The sequence below is a fragment of the Physeter macrocephalus genome, chromosome 9 (genome assembly GCF_002837175.3).
Source record: "Physeter macrocephalus isolate SW-GA chromosome 9, ASM283717v5, whole genome shotgun sequence".
NCBI classification, from domain to species: Eukaryota; Metazoa; Chordata; class Mammalia; order Artiodactyla; family Physeteridae; genus Physeter; species Physeter macrocephalus.
The window spans coordinates 48350758-48364635 of NC_041222.1; the positions used below are offsets into that span (position 1 = coordinate 48350758).

Below are 13878 nucleotides of genomic sequence, written 5' to 3' on the forward strand. Positions count from 1 at the left end.
AAAAACAAAAATAAATAAATGGGACCTAAGGAAACTTAAAAGCTTTTGCACAGCAAAGGAAACCATAAACAAGACGAAAAGACAACCCTCAGAATGGGAGTGAATATTTGCAAACAAAGTAACTGACAAAGGATTAATCTCCAAAATATACAAGCAGCTCATTCAGCTCAATATCAAATAAACAAACAACCCAATCCAAAAATGGGCAGAAGACCTAAATAGACATTTCTCCAAAGAAGATATACAGATTGCCAACAAACACATGAAAGGATGCTCAACGTCACTAATCATTAGAGAAATGCAAATCAAAACTACAGTGAGCTATCACCTCATACCAGTCAGAATGGCCATCATCAAAAAATCCAGGTGGATGGACCTAGAATCTGTCATACAGAGTGAAGTAAGTCAGAAAGAGAAAAACAAATACCGTATGCTAGCACATATATATGGAATCTAAAAAAAAATGTTTTTGAAGAACCTAGGGACAGGACAGGACTAAAGACACAGACATAGAGAATGGACTTGAGGACACGGGGAGGGGGAAGGGTAAGCTGGGATGAAGTGAGAGAGTGGCATTGACATATATCCACTACCAAATGTAAAATAGATAGCTAGTGGGAAGGAGCCGGATAGCACAGGGAGATCAGCTAGGTGCTTTTTGTCCACCTAGAGGGGTGGGATAGGGAGGGTGGGAGGGAGATGCAAGAAGGAGGGGATATGGGGATGTAAGTATAGATAGAGCTGATTCACTTTGTTATACAGCAGAAACTAACACAGCAATGTAAAGCAATTATACTCGAAGAATGAAGTTAAAAAAACAAACCCAGATGGAACCATCTGGGACCAAGATGGCAATGAATCTGACCTCCAACAGATTTCTGGGTTCTTATTTTTTCTCCTCCTAATCTTAAAGAGTACAGAGGAAAGGAGGACATGGAAAGAAAATTTTCTCCTGAAGATGTTAGAAAAATTACCAAATAAAGTGAGATGTGGGAGTTATCTAGTGATTTAGTTTATCCAGCCTCTCTTTTCTCTAATCCCCAATTGTAAGATAATTTACAGTAATACAGGATGCCACAGATTGTGGTAAGGTAAAAGCACCATTGAGATTTGGAATCAAACCTCGAGTGTGCATAAATTGGCTCCACCAGTTAAAAGCCCTGTGCCTCTCAGTGAAACACTCGACCTCTCTAGCCTCAATTACCTTCAACAAAAGTTGGGTATATTACCAATTCTGTTTTGCTGTATTGTAAAAATTAAATAATTCAATATATGTAAAATAGCATGATATCTGGGACATAGGAAATGTTTAACAAGTTAAAACTATTAATACTTAATATTGATAATGATAATTTTACTTCACGTGGCATCGAGTACAGAGATCTACGGGAATCCGAAAACAGAGACTTATTTCTTTTTCTTCTTCTCTTGTCCAGCTTCCTACAAGAAAATAAACACTCGCAACCTTAAGGTCCCAGGGACAGATGAGGTAGAGCTCACCTGCCAGGCTGTAGGCTATCCCCTGGCGGAAGTGTCCTGGCCAAATATCAGTGTTCCTACCAACACCAGCCACATCAAGACCTCTGAAGGCCTCTACCAGGTCACTAGTGTTCTGCGCCTAAAGCCACACCCTGGCAGGAATTTCAGCTGTGTGTTCTGGAATGCCAATATGAAGGAACTCACTTCGGCCATCATTGACCAAGGTAAGAGCTGCCTAGCTTACCAGTCAGGGTTCAGGCAAGAAATGGATGGCGCATTCAGAATGAGTAATCTGAGGAGAGTGTAATAAAGGGACTATTTATGAAGGTGGGATTAGGATTTAGAGAAAGTACTAAAGGTAGTGCAGGACATCTGGGGCTTCAAAAGTCGGGGAGCAATTACCACCCTAGAGAGGCTACTGGAACCTGGAGAAGGGAGCTGTGGCCTCCGGTACAGGGACGCTGCCACCTGCAGCAACTCCAAAGAGCAGAAGCTGATGAATGGATACCACAACCTTGTTCTCCTCCCACCCTCCAGTCTCCTGCTGGTGCTTCCCATTAGCAGAGCCCAGGTGGAATTCCACTGACATGTTCATAAAGTCAACTTCTCAGAGCTCAGAACTGAGTGTTGGAGTGGAGAGAATGGATCCAGAGAGGAAACTGAAAATACCCAGCATAAAGGCTCATTATTGTGATTCAGGCACAGTGCTATGAGTCAGCAGTATGAATATTACTTTGCTGGCTTTGCTGCCAGCCAAGTGGTTTTAGGGTTTTCCAGGAAAACTGACCTCTTAAAAAAATCATTTAGAGCCTTCACTGGCTATGCTGAATCCCATACTTTAGAATTTTGTGCACCAGCAAAATTTCTGACAATTTTGGTAGTCTGACAATTTTGTAATCTGCCAAGAACATTCATTTGCCAAATAAGAGAGTTAACATCTAGTATCATAATCATTTCATAAGAGACAGGTCATTTTATCACCAGAGACATAAGTTTCCTATTGTTCCTATTGTTATACAAACATCATGGGCTTGACCTCACTCTTCTGGAGGTCAGAAGTCTGAAAAGGGCTTCACTGGTCTCAAATCAAGGTGTTGACAGGATTGCACAGGCTCTAAGGGAGAATTCATTTTCCTGATTTTTCTGCCTTCTGGAGGCCACCTGCATTCCTTGGCTCGTGGACCTTTCCTACAGCCTTCAACACTAGCAATTGCATTACTCAGATCTCTGCTTCTGTCATCACATCTCTTTCTTTAACTCTCTTGCCTTTTAAGGACCACCTTTTAAGGACCCTTCCACCTTTTAAGGACCCTTTTGATTACATTAGATGCCTCCCTGCAATATATATATCAACCTGATAATTTAGGATAATTTTCCCATTTCAAGGTCCTTAATATAATCACATCTGCAAAATCTTTCTGCTGTATAGGATAACTCATTCACAGGTTTCAGAACATGGACATGTTTGAGGGGAGTCATTATTCTGCTATCATACCAATAAAGGATATAATCTCCAAATAAAGAATAGTCCCTAGTTATGATAAATTTGACTTTATAGAAGATTTGCTATGTTGTCATTATATTTCACTATTTGCCCTTTACCTTAGTTAGATAAAACAGACCCTATGATAAGGACTTGTGTGGCATGCAGGTATTTAGGTGATGACCCCAGGGAGCAGAAAGGAGAGGTTTAGGAAATCGAGACAGGAAAGAAGGAAAAGCAAATAGAAGGGTGCGTTATCAAAGTTGTTGGTGTGGACGATAGAAGCTTAAATACTCAAGGACCACCTGAGAAGTATTTAGATCATCTCCTAAGATGTTTACTCAAAGGGCTTCAGGTGGAAGGACGAATCCATCTGCTTTTACCCCCAGTGGTTAACAGTTGTGCCCAGGAGTGTTAACTTCCTTCTACTGTGAGCTATTCATGCATATGGGCTGAGTGAGCTCCCCACAGCATTTATAGCATCAAAGCCATTCCAGGGCAGAAAGCAATGTATCCACTTGAGGTGAATCACTGACCATGAAGTGAGTCAAGGCCCACCCCGAATTCTACTCAACCTGTGGCTGAAATCAGAGGTGAAGCTGAGAGGAAGTGAGGCAGAACTACAACGGTCTATCCCTTGCGCTGCTCAAGTCCATCCATTCGTGCCCTACATTAAGTCCACTGTCTCCGAGCCTGCAGGCATGGAAGTAGCTACAATCTCTGCACAAGATGCATATACGAGAGTTCATGGAACAAGTTACAGCTCCTGCTGCTGCAACTGATCCCAAGCCATAAGTGATGTTTGTCATTTCTCTCATCCACCATACAGTCTAGATTTCCCTCGCTCAGCATTTCAGATAGAATAGATTGTTTGCCTGGAAGGTGGAGAGAAATAGGGGTTGGGGGTGACTCAGACTTTCAACCCTGAGAGACATAAGCCCATAGTCACCTTGCCCTTAGCAGACTGAAGTTGCTGCAATTGCCTTTTCATTGTTATTACTGGGTATGGAAGTAACAAGACTCAGAGAATCAGTGGATCCCTGAGTTCCAGACATAGTCTTCCTTGCCTCCATTATGTAGCAGCATTTGAGTTCTTCCTGGTAATCAAGATTGATTACCAGTGCAATGATTCTTTTCTTTGCCTGCTGGTCTGACAGTGGGTAGAGCTCAAGCTGACTAGGCAGTATCTAGATGCAGTAGAACATATCCCTTGGTACAGCATCCTTTGGTAGAAGCACTTGCCACTAGGAAGCTGGACCTTTAATCCAGTGGTGCCTAAATTTGTGGAGATGAGAAGCAAAAAATCTACAAATGGGTCACTGGAAGTAATGATGAAAGGGACCAACCCTCAGCATTGGGGGAGCCCTGGCATAAAAGTAGCACATGGTTGAGGCAAGAGTGTCTGGGGAAAGTGAGTTAGAACCTGCACAGAACCATCCATCATTCAGCCACATTCAGCCATAGCTGAAATCACGGGTGAGACAGGCAGAATATGAGTTGGGGCACCAGAGATACCTGCTCTATCTCAAATTAAATTTTATCATGGATTGGCACCAATCCACAGACCAGACTAAGAACTTTGAATTGACTCAATGCCCATCTCATTAATTTCCTAGCATTTTTTTTTCTAGAAGAAAAAAATCCTCCCTGATACAGTTTTCAGAGGCAGCTAGCTCCGTTGTCATCTTCAAACCCCCAATTCCCCACTTCCCCAGTTATCCACACTTGGCTACCCAATTCCAGCACTAAAGTTAGCCCAGCTTCTTTCTAACTAAGTTATTATGATGAAGTGAGGAAGTAAGGAGAGGATTCATGCTAAGGATTTGAAAGAAATGAAGACATTAGAAACTTACCATTTTTAGGGCCAACTTTGAGTGAAAATAGTGAGTTAGGCAAGTTTGGACCTTTCAATATTCTCTACCTCTTTTTTTAATCACAGCTAAGACCACCAGACTTGTCACCTTATAAAAATTGAGCTATAACTAATTCGTACCAGAGATCTAGAGTCTTATATATTACAATCCCAGGGGAATTATTTTTTTCCAAGAATTGTTTAGTAAACTCTCCTTTGTTATGTGGAATTTTCTGCCTGGTTAATTTTTGGCCAATACTTTGGATGAAATGTGGTTTTCTAGAATGACACTTATATGAGGAGCTTTGCTGGGAGACAGGGGCCTGGGTAAGATGAATTTGGAAATAACTGGAATCTACATTGCACATCACTGAGTACATCAGTATTTTTTTCTTCATGGTAGAGAGGTGGAAGAGCAGACTAACCATTCTTCTGGAAGTCTTGAGGCGGTGAGAAGTTAAGAATGAAGTAAGCTGGCTCTTCTCTCCAAGGGAGCCAACAGAGCTGATGGAATAGTCAACAGTCGTGGGAGGGACCTGTGGGGTCTGCATCAGAGGTTGGGAGCTCCTAGGATACCACTCATGAATGCGGCTGGCAGGGAAATGGAGGAATCTTTGTGCAGTCAGAGATTTTCAACCAGTCTCTAGAGATAGGTTGAGAATCCTTCCCAGCTCTATATTCATCCTATCCCCTGACATGGATCCTCTGCTCCAGGCAGCTCCCCTTCCTTTCCCTGTACTCTCTGAATTTGCTTGTACCTCTCCCATCACCGTGACTTCTCTGCTCAGCAGTTTCTTCCACATAAAATGTCATTATTCGCCCTCTTCACCAGTTCTCCATGTCAGCTCAGGTAACTCCAGGGTACAAGGCATCTTTCCCTCATCTTGCCTCCTAAAACCTATTGCCTGTACCATTTCTTTGTTTGCCTGTGACTGTACTTGTCTTTTCTCTTTCATTGGTATTTTATTTTCCATGTATTTTAATTGTTCACATGAGTCTTCTTTATGTCCAAACTAAAGCAAAACCTCAGTGCTCTGCCCATGGTAAGTGCCCAATAAATGTCAGATTAATGGGTTGGAGACTTAGTCTTGGATGACCCCAGTCCCATCATCCCAGCTGCTAGTCTGTGTGGACAGCCAGATCAGAGCAGTCAAATGATCCCCTAGTTTGTGATACAAATACCAGCAACAAAATAACCGAAGTCACACATTCTCCCACAAAGGCATTCTTGCTTGTTTCACCAAGGCATTTTAAAATTGTATTATGACTTCCCCCTTTCTACTCATTCTCATAAGTTGAGCTGCTCACTGCTGACTTCTGTGACCCACAACATGCTTCTCCCGAAGTCAATGAATAAAACAAATATAGCAGTGAGAGTCTGGGGTGAGAGGTGCTCCAGTGGCTCTAGAATAGATGACTGAACATCCTAATTTTCAATCAGAAATGAAGGAGCAATAAGACCATTTTCCCTTTGAAACAGGGTTCCGGCCACTAAGGCAGTGTTGCATTTTCATTAGGAAATGAAATGAGATTGGAACACAGGAAATAATTATAACAAGACCCTTGTAGGGCTGGCAGAGAAGTTCTCCCGGGAGACTTGGAAGTGACTTTCTGGCAGTGGTCAGGAGCATGGGCTTTGAAGTCAGATGGACTTGAATTTCAAATCCTCTCTCTGCTACCTACTAGCTCTGAGAACATGAACGTATGACTGTGCCACCCTAGAACTCAGCCTCTCATTTGTAGAATGAGGGTAAATAATGGTAGATATCTAATAGGGTTATTGTGAGGATTAAATGAAATATGTTTGTAAAGTCCTTAGCAGTCAGAAAGGATGGAAACAGGAAAAAAAATACGGTACCTTTAACGAGAGGCATGACTTCCTTGTGAGTGCATGAGGCTGTGGATAGGATAAATGCAATGTTTCTCCCATTGCATCGTGACATCATTGTTAAGTAGCATGCAATTACTGTAAAATAATCTAAAAGAAGAGGGCTTCCCTGGTGGCGCAGTGGTTGAGAATCCGCCTGCCGATGCAGGGAATACGGGTTCGTGCCCCGGTCCGGGAAGATCCCACATGCCGTGGAGCGGCTGGGCCCGTGAGCCATGGCCGCTGAGCCTGCGCGTCCGGAGCCTGTGCTCCGCAACGGGAGAGGCCACAACAGTGAGAGGCCCGCATACCACAAAAAATAAAAAAAATAAAAATAAATAAAAGAAGATGTATTAGGATATAGGCTAAGTAACCTCAAAATACAGTGACTCAAATAAAGCCAGAGTATATTTCTCTCTGATGTCACATTCAGAGATAGAAGGTGGTTCAGAGCAGGTAAGTCACTATATTCCATAAAGTCATTCAGTAATCCAGGTTCTTTCCATCTTGTCGCTCTGGCACTCTCCAGGATGTTACCCCTGCTGAATTGTCAAAGCTGGGTCACTGCCACATTCATGTTTCAGCCTTCAGAAAGGAAAAGAGACACATTCAGTGTTTGAAGGCCAAGACTCAAAAGACCCATTCTCTAGTCCTGAACTTAGTTCACATGGCTGGCCACACCTAACTGCAGGGGAGGCTTAGAAATGTAGTCTCAGAGAAGCCATGTGTCCAGCTAATCCCTAGCTAATACTAGAGAAAAAACGGAGAATGGATTTAAGGGATAAGCAGCAGTCTGCCACAAGGTAACTAATGACAAGGAAGATTGGGCAAGGTAGACGAGATAGACAGATGGTCAATTTAGCCCAACAAATCCTTATTGACACCTTTATGTAGCTGGTGCCTGGCTCTATAGGGGATTCAGAGATGAGTTAGAGAAAATCTTTGCACTTCAGATAGTTACAATCTAAGCAGACTGATGTCCTGTTGGATGTTCAATGTTAGAAAGTCTTCAGGAATAAGTAGAGTTTGTGTGTGGAAGGGACTATGAGGGAACCTGCACAGGACAAGGGTTTGCATAAAGGCACTGAAGTAGGGACCTCTCCTGTTGTGGGGACAGTGAGAACTCCTTGACTTATGGTGCTACATGGAGCAAGTGCTTAATCAACATTTCCTAGAAGATATTAATTATTATGGGTTATGTATGGTAAGGGAGGTTAACTAGACGTATTGTGGTGATCAGTCACAGTATATACAAATATCAAATCATTATGTTGTATACCTGAAACTAATATAATGTTATATGACAATTATACCTCAATTAAAATTTTTATATATGGCTTATCCAATTTTTATATATGGATTACCTCAGTTAAAATTTTTATATATGGATTTTATATATGGATTATCCCTTACTTCTTAATGCTTTTTTTTTTTTTGAATGTTCACCACAATCTTAAGGATAGAGACAAATATCTGTGGGGCCTGAGCTTTGGATCAGACAGATCTAGGTTTGCAATCCTGTCTTTGTCACTTACTTAGCAGTGATGACCCTATAGATAATTTAGCATCTCAGAGCCTTACTTCCTCAACTGTAAAACGAAGGCCTCACATTAAATGATATCTGATCCCTTCTCAGCTAAAACTGTCTGTGATTCTCAGACAGCACTATGATGGGGGAGGGGAGGGGCAATTGGCAGGACTGAGCCCTTCCTCATGAGCAGTTTTGCCAGGTTTTTCCTGGACCAGGCTGTTATGTTCTTTTTTCTCTTTTTGGCCACGCCATGCAGCTTGTGGGATTTTAGCTCCCCAACCAGGGATTGAACCCGGGCCCTCAGCAGTGAGAGCGCACACTCCTAACCACTGGGCCTCCAGGGAATTCCCTGTTATGTTTATTCTTTATGAGTTACTCCACGAGGCAAAATTCAGCCTTTTGGAAAGGGCACAGTTTACCCTGGGTACCCTGCCATCTCCCCACAGTGGACGCCCCTCCAGGCCTGCCCTTTGTCAGTCTGGGGCCCTCATTCTAACCAGAGCTCTCCTTTACAAGGCTTTCCCCCAACCTCCAAAATTACTCTTCTCATCCACCTCTCTACTAATTCATCTTTTCCTCACTGTCAGACCTTGATTAGCTGAGACAAGGAAAAGGGCTAGTTGTAGTGATTCATGCTAAGGTATGATATTCTATTTTTTCAAAAGGATCCTGTTAATCCTGGAGATTGAATAACTGATGGTAAAAATTCTAAGCACCATGAGTGCTTGACAGTGGAGTGGGGAGACATATTTGGGCTGAGGGACTATCCTACTGGAAAGAGAGAGATGATGAAGGAGGAGAGAAGGAGAGAGAGAGAGAGAAAGAAAGGAAAGAAAGAAGAAAAAGGAAGGAAGGAAGGAAAGAAAGAAGGGAGGAGGGGAGAAAGAAAGAAGGAAGGAAGGAAAGAAATAAAGAAAAAAAGAAAGAAAGAAAGAAGGAAGGAAGGAAGACATAATATGATAGGTGTATCAGAATGACGAAAAGCATGGGATCTGGAACCAGGCAGCCTGGATTATATCTCAGCTATGTCACTTACTGTATAACTTTGGGACAGGTCTCTGTGCCTCACTTTCTTCATCAGTAAAATGAGGGTCATAGTAGAGCCTGCCTCATAGGGTGGTCGTGAGGAGTAAAAGAGCTAATACATACAACATTCATATACATACAGCATTCATATATATACAGCATTCATATACATACAGCATTCATAGAACAGTACCTGGCCATGGAGTAAATGCTCAATGCAAGTTGGCCATGTTGGTTATAACCCAGTCATTTGGCCAACTTGTTGGTTTACCTCTAAGCTAACATGTAATGGGATTCTGGTGCTTTTCTTTCCTCCAGGTGATCTGGAATCCCCCAAGATCCCTCCATCTTCACTGCTTCACATTTTCATCCTCTCCTTCATCATTGCTTTAATGTTCATAGCCACAATGATAGGCCTAAGAAAACGGCTCTGCCAAAAGTTTTATTCTGGAAAAGGTAAGTGAGTTTCATTCATGGTAACCGAATGGACTGGGTATCTGCAGTGTGAGGCTCTGCTTGGCCTCACTGGCCTACAGCTGCCCAGCTTCAGACTAAGTCCACTCAGGGCTTACGAATTGCTTTGGGCTTTTCCTGATGATTTTTCCCCCAGAAAAAAAAATGGCTCCAATCTTCAGTGAGCTGGAATCTTTACACTGAATATTTTTAAAGGAGTGTTTTGTTCTGTGGCCGAAATTGTTTGCTGTGATCTTTGAGCCAAGAAAATCTCATTAGCCTCGTGAGATCAGTGTTATTTTCGCAATACAGATGACTATGTGGTCAGAGTACACTCGTGGGAGGATGCCAGGATCCTTTATGAGGATTCCTTTAGTTCTCATTCCTCCTTTCTCCATTCTGGGTCTGAGCTGGGCTGAGCCTTCCTCCTCCCCACAAGATTCTGAATCTTCTGGTTGGGTAAGGAAAGGAAAAAAGTATGAGGTCATCTGGGGGTAGGGAAAGCACATGATTCGTGGTACCCTGAGGTCTTTCAGCAGCTCCCTCCTCACCCTGTCACATGCTCACCAACCCATTCCTATTCTATTGTGACAGCTGGGACAGAGCATGCCTGTGGCCTTTGAGCCCATGCCAGAATACCTGCAGGCCTATCTGGTGCTTTCCAAAACTGTTCCTTTGTCAGCACCCAGTGAGCTCCTCCCAAGGTCTAAACATGGCCTATAGAAAAGGAAAATGCATCTGGGAATAATTCAGTAGGAATTTGGAATGGTCACTATTTGAGAATTGGGGGGCTTTTAGGTGATTTTTATCCTGCGTCTACAGTCTAACTTCTATAGTCTCATCTGCTGTGAAATATTGTCATAATTTTTCCTTTGACCTATGTGTGCATTAGCTTGGGTATTAACCACAAAACCCTCTACTATGGAATCCAGGATCCAAGAACTATTGTCAAAAGAAAGAGGGGGGTTGGGGAGGAAGAAAGAAGGGAAGAAGGGAGGGAGGAAAGGAGGAAAAATGGGGTGGGGAGAGAGAGGGGGGATAGAAGTGGAGGGGAAGGGCAATTCACCATAAAGGAGGAATTACAGGGTCTTGCCCCAAAGAACTTTGACTAAACAGAATCACTTCTGCAAATTTATGACCTCAGAGAGTCATGACAGATGCAGCTCATCAGAATCTTACCTTCTGCATTCTTTCATTACCTCCCTCATACATACCTCTCAGAAACAACTTTATAACCACGGTTCCAGACCTGGGACCTGAGAGCCCATTAGTCACCTCAGAAATGAGCAGCAGAGTCTTCTGTCCCTACTCTCTTTGGGAAAATGAAATGGAGCCACATTTCTTAAAGATAGAGCGAAAAAAGAAATCCTCCCCTCATCCCCCATCCCAATCTCAGGAGTAAGTGAAGCTATCAGTAGCTTCAAGCTGGGTGCAAGTCTCAGGCACCAACTGGAGTGGGAGAGATTTGTTACTAATAAGAGGTAAGTGAATACATTTTCAAATGATTCCTTTTCTGTTTTTAATGAACCAGAGTGAAATCACGGTTGCCTATGTAATAACCCCCCTCTCTAACTCTTGTGCTTTGGGATCTGCTTTCTTGCAAGGGAGTAAACGGATACATGTGTGGAAATGCGTCTGCCATGTACACAAACTCACGTCACAGAAGAAGCTTGAGAAGTTCTGGTACTCTGGATAGAGCTTTAAACCAGTGACAGAAGCTAGGTCTGGACCTGGTGCTCCCACATATTGGTTCTATGATCTTGTACGAATCACTCAACTTCTTTGAGGTGTTTTTTCCATCTGATGCAGGAAGCAATATGAGAACAACATTTTCCAGCTTATTGATCCAACCTCACTGCCACGACTGTGTTTCAACCTGGACTAGAGCAGAACCCTCCTACTTGTCTCCCTGAACCCACTCCTGCCTCCAATGTGGTCTGTTTTCAATTTAGCTAGAACAGGCGTTTAAATTCTCAAGTCTACCATGTCTCCTCTGCTCACACCTCTTCCATGGCTTCTCACTGCTCACTGGGTGAAGTCCCAACAAGCCCCTGGTCATATGACTCACGTCTTGGCTTTGTACCCTTGTTTTCCAAGCTCTAGCTGTACAGAATTGTCTGGTCCACAGAGGTATCTCATTCTTGCAATTCTGAGTTTTCTCATATAATATTCACTCTTTCTAAAATACTTTCTTTTCTTTGTCCACCTGAGTTGGAGTCATCCTTTGAATCTTAGCTAAGCTGTCACTTCATCAAGCCTTCCCTGATTCTACTCCCACCCCTGACTCTACTCCCTCACGACACCCATTACTTCAAATCCCCTTGTTAGATATTTCCATAGCACCTACTTCTCCTTTCAATGCACTCAGCACACATTACATACTTAGGGCCTATTTTAATAGCTTGGGCTATAAATGGAATTGCATCCCTTTTAATTTTCCAAATCCTCAAGTACCCACCTGCCTACCTCAGCAAGAAACCCAGTGTCTCCCTCTTACAGTAGGTACTTCCCCACCTCCCACAGACTGTCAGGAGGCTTGCTTAGCCCCCAGGGTCAGTGCTGCTTCAAAACAGGCAGGAAGGCTACTGGGGAGCTAGGTCAGTTCACCAGAGGGCACTGGTTTTGAGCTGCAGCTGTTTCTACTGCTGTGCAACATCTCTGTTCCCTCTGGGTATCTCTGTCTACCACAAAAAGGTACCCTTGCCAGTCCAGATCCCCACACAGACCAGAGTGATGCAGGATGGCAACTCTTCTGGCTCCCCTCACATGTTCTGCCATTGCTCCTAAAGCAAGATTCTCATGGGCTGGTGTGGCAGAAGGGGCTTCCTGCCTTAACAGCAGCTGTGCCCAGCCAGCCTCTTCTGCGCTCAGCCTTTGTATTGAGCCTGGGACATCAGTCCTATCTGCCTTATCTTGAGTTCCTCTTGGCAACATTGCTGTCCCAAACTTCTAAATCTATCAGAGTCAAATAAACGGGTCCACCCAGAAGGCTCTTTGGCTCCTAAATAGATTTACCCACCTGTGTCTCAGCAACCAGCTCTGCACACCAAGGTGTATAGGGAGGCTGTTGACAGTCCATAAAGGGTTCTGTTTACCATCTCCACTGAAGAGGAACCATTCAATAGTTTACGGCTGCAAGGTGACTTGCTGGGTTCCAGAAAAGAAGTTGGCCTTCTATTACAAAAACAATGTCAAGTTCTGCTTCATCTGCTAATCTTTAAATTTCCTGAGTTCAGGGACTGTGTTTCTCTTATTCATCAGTATATGTCCAGGGTCTAAAACATTACCTGGCATATATAGACTTTCAACAAAATTTTAGACATTTAACCTCCCATGTGCAGATATGTATGCTAACCTGCTCTGTACAACGTAGCCATATGTGGTTATTTAAATTAAATAAAAATTCAAGTCCCTGGTCATATTTTAAGTGTTCACATATTGTAGGTGTCCAATAGCCACATGTGGCTAGTAGCTACTCTGTGGGATAGAGCAGTATTTCCAATTTCTACTGGATTCAATAAATATGATATTTCAATAAATATATTTCAATAAATATGATCATTAAAAAACAAAACATATTAAAAGAATTTCTATAAAAGTTTCTAAATGTTTATACTTGATTTCTATATCTATCTCATCGTAGACTGTTAACAATCAGTTCACCCACTGGTACCAGCCCATGGACCACATTTTGAGTGGCACTGCCCTAAAAGACTGAGCCAGGACTTTGCAGGGATTTAAACCAAAGGCCAAATATGCTGGCTAATGCTTGCATGAGAACCACAGAGAATGGCAGCAGTGACCTCAGGCATTAGAGACCTTCACTCAATCTCCAACATTCAAGGGCAATTTCTATAGGCTAACCATTGGGCTCCTTTCAAATACAAACACTCTTGGAGGAGGTTGCAGTGTGGGATAGAAGCCCTCTAAGTCCAGGCCAAGGTCAGAATGGTTATGAGGGAGTTACAAAGAATCTGATGTACAGAGCAAAAGCAGAATTAGGGATGGATTGAGTTTAGGAACCCAGGCAACTGCAGGACATGGGCATCAAGCCCTGGAAGAAAATCAGAGTGGGAGGGAACATGTGAGATCAGCGGTTGAGAAAGAGATGAAACCAGGGAAAAGGTGGTCAGCAGTGTCCCATCATGTGAACTTGTGCTTCTGCCCCAGGAATTACTTTGAACAAG

The 13878-nt window shown here is 43.0% G+C and overlaps 1 protein-coding gene across 1 annotated transcript in view; it reads left to right on the plus strand.

Moving 5' to 3' along the window:
* The window catches only part of PDCD1LG2 (programmed cell death 1 ligand 2), a 115576-nt gene that overhangs the window by 51826 nt on the left and 49872 nt on the right, over positions 1-13878 (plus strand). Inside the window, exons 5-6 of the mRNA XM_007118173.4 lie at positions 1437-1703; positions 9557-9694. Of these exons, the coding sequence (XP_007118235.2) occupies positions 1437-1703; positions 9557-9694 (405 nt within the window). The remainder of the gene's footprint in view (positions 1-1436; positions 1704-9556; positions 9695-13878) is intronic.